The sequence below is a fragment of the Penaeus japonicus genome, unplaced genomic scaffold (assembly GCF_977035675.1).
Source record: "Penaeus japonicus unplaced genomic scaffold, GWHDUDI00000001_assembly GWHDUDI00000035, whole genome shotgun sequence".
Lineage (NCBI taxonomy): Eukaryota > Metazoa > Arthropoda > Malacostraca > Decapoda > Penaeidae > Penaeus > Penaeus japonicus.
The window spans coordinates 11,957,441-11,967,440 of NW_028234437.1; the positions used below are offsets into that span (position 1 = coordinate 11,957,441).

The following is a 10,000-nucleotide window of genomic DNA, read 5'->3' on the forward strand; positions in this document are numbered from 1 at the left end:
AAAGGGAAGGGGCAAGGGGAGGGGAGGAGCAAGGGCAAGGGGCAAGGGGCAAGGGGCAAGGGGCAAGGGTGAAGGGTGAAGGGGAAGGGAAAGAGAGAAGAGGAAGGGAAAAGAGGAGAGGAGAGGGGGGGAGATGAGATGAGAGGGGAGAAAAACAGGAAAAAAAATAAACATTATTTTCAACATTGCTAATGGAACTCAAGGATTTAAAAAAAGAAAAAATAGAGAAGAGGAGGGGAAAAGAGGAGAGGAGAGGGGAGGAGAGGAGATGAGAGTAGAAGAGACAGAGATATAGTCTGACTGAAAAGATCAGAAAGCTAACATCATGTAAACTCTTTACAGAAAGGATACAAAAAAAGTAAACTAGGAAATTGGGCCTTTTTTGAAGCCTAACAAGCATCCCTTAAAAGAACAGTATGATGCAGTTTTGTAGTCGGTATGTTTCTATGAGTTTTTTCCCTCATTTCAATATTCACTAATATGACTTAATTCATTGATATTGTCTTAGCAGTAGATGCAGTAGATAAGGAGCTTTTGTAGAACAAATGTACTATAAAGTGTGATTCTTATGTTTATCAATTTTTTTTAGGTTCCTGATGAAGAATCCTAAACCTTTCGTGGTGATGGCTCTAGCACTGCTTATTTTTATATTGATATATGCAAACCTTAACATGTCTACTAAGTTCTGGAAAGAAAGGTACTTGAGAGATTGCGCTATTGTGAATCTTGTCTTTTGAATTATGGAGTACAGGGATTTATGTGATTTTTTTTTTTTCATATATGAATATAGTTTATTGTTGTATATTGGAAATATAGCTACTGCTCTCATAGTATTGGATCTTCTATTATTTCCTAACATTTAAGTTATATAAAAGAAAGAAAGAAAAAAGGAGAAAACATTTGTATTGTTTTTTCTTTTTAATTATTGCTGTTATTTATAGTGATGTCATTTTTGTTATTATTAATACTATTATTGTTATGAGGATTGTTATTATTGGTAGTAATATTATGATTATTATTATTATTAAAATTATTATATTTGTGTTATATTTATCTATTAATTTATTTGATTTTACACACACACACACACACACACTCACACTCACACTCACACTCACACTCACACTCACACTCACACTCACACTCACACTCACACTCACACTCACACTCACACTCACACTCACACTCACACTCACACTCACACTCACACTCACACTCACACTCACACTCACACTCACACTCACACTCACACTCACACTCACACTCACACTCACACTCACACACACAAACACACAAACACACAACATGCACGCGCACACACACACATACACACACACACACACACACACACACACACACACACACACACACACACACACACACACACACACACACACACACACACACACACACACACACACACACACACACACACTGTTTTTCAGAAGCATGTCCTGTAATTTAGTATATATAAATGAATTATCATTTTACAAGTCATTTACTGTTTTTCAGAACCATGTCCCGTAATTTAGTATTTGTGTACGGCTCCCTTAAGCAGACCCAGCCCAATCATCACTGGTTGACAGACAAGGAAAACGGAGAGGCTCGTTTGCGGGGACTTGCCACAACCCAAGAAAAATATCCTCTTGTGGTCGCATCACGCTATAATATTCCTTATGTGCTTGCTTCTCCTGGCAAAGGAAAGGTACAGTTCTGTGAAAAAATACATATTTATATCAGATCTCTATTTTTATAGATGAAGTATATAGATCTTACTGGAAATATGTATTAGCTGAATATTTGAGAGTTTTTAGAAATATGGAAAGTTATGTATTGTTTCATTTAGCTAATATGACATGATGATATAACTTTTCAGAATTCCATTAAAACCACATTTTTAAAATGGATTCGCTCTCAGAATGAAAGACACTTTAGGGAAAAGAATATTAGTTGAAATATTGATAATGCATTTCATTTCATTTATAAAGAGATGTTCATTAATAAGGTTAAATTTTAGAGTGTTAGTTTAAAATGCTGGAGTACTCACATCCTACTTTCAGCCATGTAATCTCTTCCAGGTATTGATGTCTTATAATTTTGAAATATTTCTATATCAGTGCACAAACTTCTTTTGTAGCCATTTTCATTGACTCACTATTCATATACTGTATTAACCCTCTATGGACGGGTGGTACACTACTGTACCGTGCATTCTAGGGGCCCAGCGCTGGTGGTGCCATAAACTAGTCGTTTATTTAACGGATTTAGGCTATGCATTCCCAGAGCTCCCGGCATGTACATGGAAGGGCAGAATGCCCCCGTCGTGAGTGGGTTAATGAGGCAGTATCTTATGAACTCAAAATGCACATATAACTGCTATCCATCTTAAGAATGATTATCATATATTGTATGTATATGTAAGTATACGCTTAGGGTGGGTTCTAACCATTTTGCAATCCAAGGAGTGATCAGAACTTGGCCCTCTGTCCCAACACACACATACTCTGTACATGTATATGTATACACATTTAACCAAAACTGGCACAACCCAATGCATTATGTGATTACTCTCATATAAGTGACCATCATAATGACTCGCATATTATTTTATGATGTTACAGTAATGTATGGAACAAAAGTCAAGCACTGCATTTGTACATTTATTTTTACAATAAAAGATGGAATATATTTTCCATATAATGCATAATGCAAGAGCATTGAGTAGTTGATTTGTTTGTTTATCAATATGCATTCATAAATTTTGTGTTATTGCTTATTTGTTGTCTTTATATTTTGCCCATTGTGATGGTGGCAAAAAGGGTGATCACTTATGTGGTCCATACCAAAAACCAGCCCTGTATATACTGGAAGACCCAGGGGGTTCATCAGTTTCTCATGAACTCTGCTGGACAGTCTCATTCAAGCCTTATTATTTTGATAAACTTTTTACTGTGACCTAAATTCTCAGACTAAAGTTTTTGACATTCTCTAATAATCTTTGGAAATCTTTGTGATCTTGCATCATCTTGATGCACAAGAACTTTGCAACATCCTTGCACAGTGACCATATTGTAATAAAGAATAGCAGTTAGCAAAATTTGTTATTCAATTAAGAGTGGTTTTCACAAAGATGCTATTATAGAAAGTTGTCCCTTCTGTGAACTGAACTGTATTTCTTAAATGATATTAGACATAACAGATGTAATTACTGTATTTGAGTATACAATCAAATAATAACATTTGATTGATATTTTAGCTTTTTGGATTCTTAGCTTTTAATAGATTTTAAATTCCAACAGTAAAACTAACAGAAAACAAATATATAAATATATAGATGCACAAACACAAATGCAAACACAAACAAATGCAAACACAAACACAAACACAAACACAAACACAAACACAAACACAAACACAAATACATATAGATAAAGCACATAGCTAAAGATATTGATATAAATGTGCATACATATATACTTTAAGATTGTCTGAAAAGGATAACATATTTATAAGTGTATGTGCAATTTATCTTATGCAGTTTATCAATGTGCAATGTCCCTTGAAATTTCTTCTTATAAATCCTTTTCAGCAAATTGAAGGCGAATTATATGAAGTCGATGACCAAATGTTGGCTAAACTTGACATATTAGAAGTACATCCAAAATATTACGAAAGAAAGGTAAGTCATATCCCTTGAATTTTTTTTTTATTCAGTCATATTTGTAATAATTTGTTCATGAAAACACTCATATCACTTCTAATATAAAGCAGTAAAAGCAAGGGAATACCATATTTAATATACTTAAGTTTAGTGAACAAGATGAACAAAACCATAGAATTAAATGAATTAATTGTCAGTGTTGGGGCATCGGCATCTGCCCACATTCATTTTTTTTTTTTCCCTGAAACAAACAGGGTTCTTCACTATGGGCCCTATTCATATTTGAAAGGGAATTTACCAAATTTTGTCTGCATAGTAATCTATAATCTCCAATATGATCAGTACCACTTGTAGTTGAATAACTTTCTATTGAAACAACAAACATTAAGAAAAAATATTTTTGAAATTACCCAAGTGTGAAATTCTTTCAGGTCTGCTTTTACTAATTGATATATTAAGACATACAAGTTGATGCTAAGAATGTGTAATTACAACAAATTTATGAAAAAAATGTTGTGAAAGGCTCCTAGTTTTAGTTATGTTGGAAATAGTACATAAAGCTAGGACTTTTTTGATAGTGTGATATTTAGATAGATATTGATAATGGAAGGTGTGTACTATGTGGTCATAGACTGATACAGAAAACATGTAGTTATTCCTGATTGAAATAGATAATATATTGTTGTTCACTTGGAAGAAAGATCCTACTGTTGACAGAATAGTTATAACAGTAACCTCTGATGATATAAGTTACAATGTAATAAGTGATACTAAACAGCATAGGCAACAATAATAGACCAGTAATGATAAACAAATTTTGAAGAGAATAAATGCTGCAAGATAACTGATAGATGTTGATTTTGCCATTCACCTGTGCTCAGTGACAGGAGCAAGATAGTGCCTCAGAACATTTGAAACAACCAGGTCACTGAGATACATTAAAGAATCATTGAATTAAGGTGAAGACTGTGGCAGAAGTATGTTTTCAAAAATGGGTAAAAGCAAGGATAGGATCTATCCCACGTCAGCTGCAACACTATACTAGCAAAATGAGCAGTAGAAGGCAGTCAATGTGATTGTCCTCTAAAGCTCAAAGAATCAAAGTAAGTATTATGCCTCAAGATCAGCTGAAATTGCTTTGGATGGAGAGCTGTCAGAAGTGTGGAAATGGGCTTTTCTCATGTAAAATATCAGCTTAACTTCTTTAGCTGCAGTGTTGACTGAGTGTGTACACTGACTCTGCTTTCTTCATAGAAGTGATACTATCAACTACTGATTTCTTTTCTTGCAACAATGAATGGCTTTTAAATACTGAATTTAATTTTTCTGCTGGAATAATCTCATTCTTCAGATATAATATGTCAGCCAATGCTCTTCATTTGTGGTTGGAATAGAATGGTTTAACTCATTGCTTTATCTTAACCCTCTCGTGACGGGTGGTACAACATTATACCGCGCATATTAGGCCTGTTCGCTGGGGACGCGATATGGCGTCGGTTATTTAACTGATTTAGGCCTAAGCGTTCGAAAGCCCCGGCATTGTGACATGCACGGCTGGAATGCCCCCGTCGTGAATGGGTTAACAAGTGAATGTAAATGTATAAGCATAACCAACATAACAAACTGCACTATCAGTAGGACTAGTACCTTATTTTTCTCGTGATAAGCAAATTCTTGATATGTCTTATACCCTGAATTTACACATATTTCAAAATGATGTTATTATTTTGTTCAATATGACTTTGTGATAAACAAATGTGTACAAAAAAGGAAATGTTTGATTACTAGTCAGTAATATAATGTACCAGAGAATGTATAATCTTGGAAGGAATTAATATCAAGATTCCATTTTTGAAGAAAAATATATAGATAATAAGATAATATAGATAATATTGGAATAGTGTATGAAAAATGTCAGTCTAGGGATCATAATATTGATTATGTTCCAAGACATGGTTTGTTGACATAATTATCAGGTGTTGTACCCAAAAAAAGATTTGTATGTAATGTATTCAGATATATTTTTGTTACTATAGAGTTAATAATTGCCCCCGAAAAACCCTGTTATACATCATGGATATTAAAGCCTGAGGCAAGATCTTTATATCTAATGAGCAAAAAGAAAAAATATTAGCAAATATTATGCAGTATGGAACTATGCTTACCATGATTGCAAGAGTGCAAGTAGGATAAATATGACTAGGAAAATAGATAGCAGATAAATGTAAACTATTTTCAGTGTTTCCTGAGTGGATGTAATGATAAACTTTTGTATTTTCAGATGGTTAAAGCAAGCATACAGGAATCTAAGGAAGTAGTTGACTGTTGGATCTACTTGCTGCACCACTTCAGACCAGAACTATTAGAGCTGCCTCACCTGTCTACCTACTTCTCAAAGGGAGACTTTGTGCCAAGACATTTGCGTGACATTCAAGGTTCTGAATACTGGGCTGATGTAAAACTTCCTGAGGATCTGTGAACAAGATGTATTACTCAGGGTCAGATCATTTTATATAGGAAAAGTAGGCAGCCTACTATTAGTATTCTTTTTTGTTGTGTTTTTCTGTCAGGGATTCTTAGGCATATCTTTATACTGTATATGTACATGTTACTACAAAGTGATATGGTACTACGTTCACTTTTAATCTAAATGTCACATTGTATTTATGTGAAGTGAACGTAATTTCCTTAACCCATTTACTTTACTTTCCATAAACAAGATAAAGTACTCTTTATTATTAATTTTGTAACCTTTTAAGGTAGATGTTATACAGGATCATAAAGATCATCTTATTTTGAAAATTTTAATGGAGGCAAACTGAGCTAAGACAGATAATTAAGCAACATTGCTCTATATTCCCGACTCTGTGCATTAGTTTCATATTGTTACCAATTTAAGATATACAACATGTTATCTAGGATTTGTTATGCATTACAGTAGTATGAGATGATTCCAAAGTAAGAGTGAGTATGAGTGAGAGTGTATATGATAGAGGGGGACTGTGACTATGGTTGTGATTGTGAGTGTAAGTCTAGATGCAGGTGAGAGTGAGTGTGAGCATTAGTGTGAGTGTGTAATAAGGTCTTAGGGGATAGGGTGAGAGAATAAGTCAGAGTGAATTGGTCAGTCAGCCAGTCAGTCAGTCAATCAGGCAGTCATTCATTCATTCTGTCTGTCAATTGTCAGTCAGTATGTCAGTATGTTAGTCAGTCACTCAGTTTCTTAAGCAGTCTGGCATAGGCAGATTAGGACTAAGTAATACTGTCAGACACACCCAAAAAAAAAGAAAGGAAAAAAAAAGTTTCCTTAACCCATTGCCGACGGGAGATAGATTTGCTTACACAGGCTCCAGGATGAGTTTTATTTCTGATCGAGGCAGCTTCTGCCACATAATTTGATTTTTCCCACTCCCTTTTAGTCACTCATTGTAGAGCTAGAGACATTTTTGTGTTTTGTTTTTTTGTGTGTTTTACTATTTTTAGAAATTTATATCTGTCAATTCACAGGCTCCATCAATTCTGCAGTTGACTAAAATTGTAGTTCAGGGTCCATATCAACTCATTTTTTTTCTTTACACTCAATGTGATAGAAGTATTACTGTTTTAGGGAGGACAAAAAAACAACTTTATTTTTTCGTATTTCTGTGCTGTCACGAACAAACACGAAACTTATAACCATCCAAAATGAAGAGGTTGGGAAGAGGAAGGAAACTTGTGCTTTTGACAGTGAGTGCCACAATAAAAGGCATCCATACTGGCACAGGGTCACATTGTATGCATTGGGCATGGTGTGAGTCACCTTCCTCCTCTCGTTCGGTCTGCACATCTTTCATCTGCGGTACTTTAGAGCAAGAGGTCGGGAACTTGCGATGTGCCATCACTCTACAGAGATATTGCTTGCTAGAGACCGTAGATGGGTGCCATTCAAGGCTCTCTCTCCTGCTGGTGCTAGAAGAAAGTGGTGCCATCTAGGTTTTGTAAGTGAGTTGAAAACCATTTTGGTTATTATTACGGCAGTTATAATAATTATGACTGCAATTGTCAACGTCACTCACTCATTACTTATAGTACAATAAAATAACATAGTGATCCAGAATCCCCGAACGCCAAGAGGTCCTGCGTCATGTATGACAAAAAAACACGTCATCCGTCGTTAACGGGTTAAGGGAAGGTCAATAGAAAAAATAAAGGATTATCAAAAATAGTTTAAAAGTGTAGAGTGAGATTGTCTGTTTTGGAGTAAATATACTGTTACTTTTTTAAATGATCAAGAGAGAGATGGTAAGAGGTAGAGCAGAGTCCAGGAGGAATGACTTTTTGAAGACCATATAATGACAATGCTTAGATGTATGGTTAAAACTCTAAAGACTGCAGTTCCTCATCCCACTTCACCCTCCCCCCCCGCCACAATTTTCAATCATTATATCAAGGGCAGATTTAGTAAGAGGTACAGAAAGTGATGAAATATACAAGCATCATAATTCATGTAACCATAATTCATGTATTTATTGGCATGTATGACAAAAGAAAAAAAGTAATATTTCAAGTAGCTCACCCATGCCCTGAGGCATGGAGGAGAGGGGTATTAGGGGAATGGAGCATAAAATGGGATGATAGATATAGTCTCTGATGGCTTGGAGGGGGTATAGAGGAAGGACCCATACCAGACATGCTAATTTAGGCTCACTGTGTCCCATTCATACTGAAATAGATATAGGGGAACAGCTGGCATTTTTCAAAAATCTGATGCTCACTAAAGGCAGTTCTGCTCCAAAGTTTGTGTTAACAATATACTCCATTGAGGTGTCTTTGTCTTTTGTGATTAAAAAGAAGTCATGGATTTGTTGAATTAGACTCTTGCATTATTTTTTGAAAATAGTTAATATGTATGTAGAAACTGTATAGAAATCAGTAAAAAGGAATTTTAAACATTGTGTTATGTGGAATTAAAATTCTCTTGAAAAAATGTAATCCAGAAGATTTGTATGTTTAGAATTACAGTACAAACTCTTTTTTTTATAAATCCATTTTTATCATCTCATAATGTTGTATTTAGTGCCCTCTTTGTATTTAGTTTACTCTCACTTAACTTTCAGTTAGTTTGTGATTTTGTAGCAATTGTACTGCATTTTTTTTTCATCTCTACCTCAGTTTTTCACCATTCTCAGTGTGTGATAATCTAGATAAAGATAATCCAAAGATGATTAGACCTCTTATGACCTTGTATGGAGAACAAAAAGCTTGGCAAATTCACTCTCAGATTGACATCCATTAATTATTAGTTATCTCAACATATTAATCATACCAAGTTACATTTTTACTAAATTACTGTTGTTGAATAAACATTATTTACTATTACAGTGTTTTTAATAGCCTTTCTATGCTCACAGTAGTTCATTGACTTATGTTTGTCTTACCTTTAACAAATGAAAGATCTCTTTTGTTTGTATTGCAAATAAAGTTCATTCTCTCTCCATTATATGGCCTGTCATTCTAAATATATGTTTGATTATTTTAGTTTTCTAAATTGAAGAAAGCAAGAATCTGATTTATAAGAGGTGATTTATTGTTTGATATTACCAGTTTTTGACCATTCTTTACTACGCTTTATATAAAATATGATGCATACTTTAATACAGCTCAGCATACTTACTCTAAATACCTTATCTGAGTCTCGGTTGAGTAAATACCTTTAATTGCGTCTTGGTCAAGAATGAGTATTTGAATTATTTAATGTCAATTTTCAGATAATAGAATAATGGTGGAAATTACTGTTGATTTGGGCACAAGCTGCAAGCAAATATATTCTTTGCCATATAAATCAGTAGACGAGTTCTCAACAATTATAGAAATATCCTTTAGAAGTAAAATCAGTATTTCCTTCTAGATGTAAGAATACAAGATATGCTGAGAAAGAAAAATTAATATCCTTTTTTCATAGATTATTCATGTTGAAAGGTACTTTATAATGTAGAGGTTAATCATATTTATCATATCAATAAATGTTCATTGTGTGAGAAGATAGCAATTACCCTACAGGACACAGTGTATTATGATCTGACACAAGAATCCACCAAACAATCACTTATATATACTATTAATCTAAACAAATTGAATTGTATTTTTGGAAACTACAGGTCAAAATACACATTATGATACTTGGAGACAGTGTAATCCTTATTTAATGTCCTTTGGAGTACTGGTATGAGTTACGCATGTCTTCACCTGAGTATAACTAATATTAGGAAGCATGTTCTTTAAGGAATAAGAAAAAATAAATTTGTGCAATTGCCATGACTCGATGCATAATTGTATGCATCCTGGACTCCTTTTGCTCAC

General features: G+C 34.2%; 1 protein-coding gene across 2 annotated transcripts in view; it reads left to right on the top strand.

Annotated features, from left to right (window-relative positions):
* LOC122256797 (putative gamma-glutamylcyclotransferase CG2811) overlaps positions 1-7,336 on the top strand; it is a 9,399-nt gene extending 2,063 nt beyond the window's left edge. Inside the window, exons 2-6 of one of the 2 annotated variants that reach the window (XM_043021735.2) lie at positions 343-436; positions 590-697; positions 1,513-1,705; positions 3,590-3,679; positions 5,943-7,336. In XM_043021735.2, the coding sequence (XP_042877669.2) occupies positions 417-436; positions 590-697; positions 1,513-1,705; positions 3,590-3,679; positions 5,943-6,140 (609 nt within the window). In that variant the 5' untranslated portion in view covers positions 343-416 and the 3' untranslated portion in view covers positions 6,141-7,336. The remainder of the gene's footprint in view (positions 1-342; positions 437-589; positions 698-1,512; positions 1,706-3,589; positions 3,680-5,942) is intronic. The other variant, XM_043021736.2, reaches the window with a different exon arrangement.
* Positions 7,337-10,000: the final 2,664 nt, after the last annotated feature.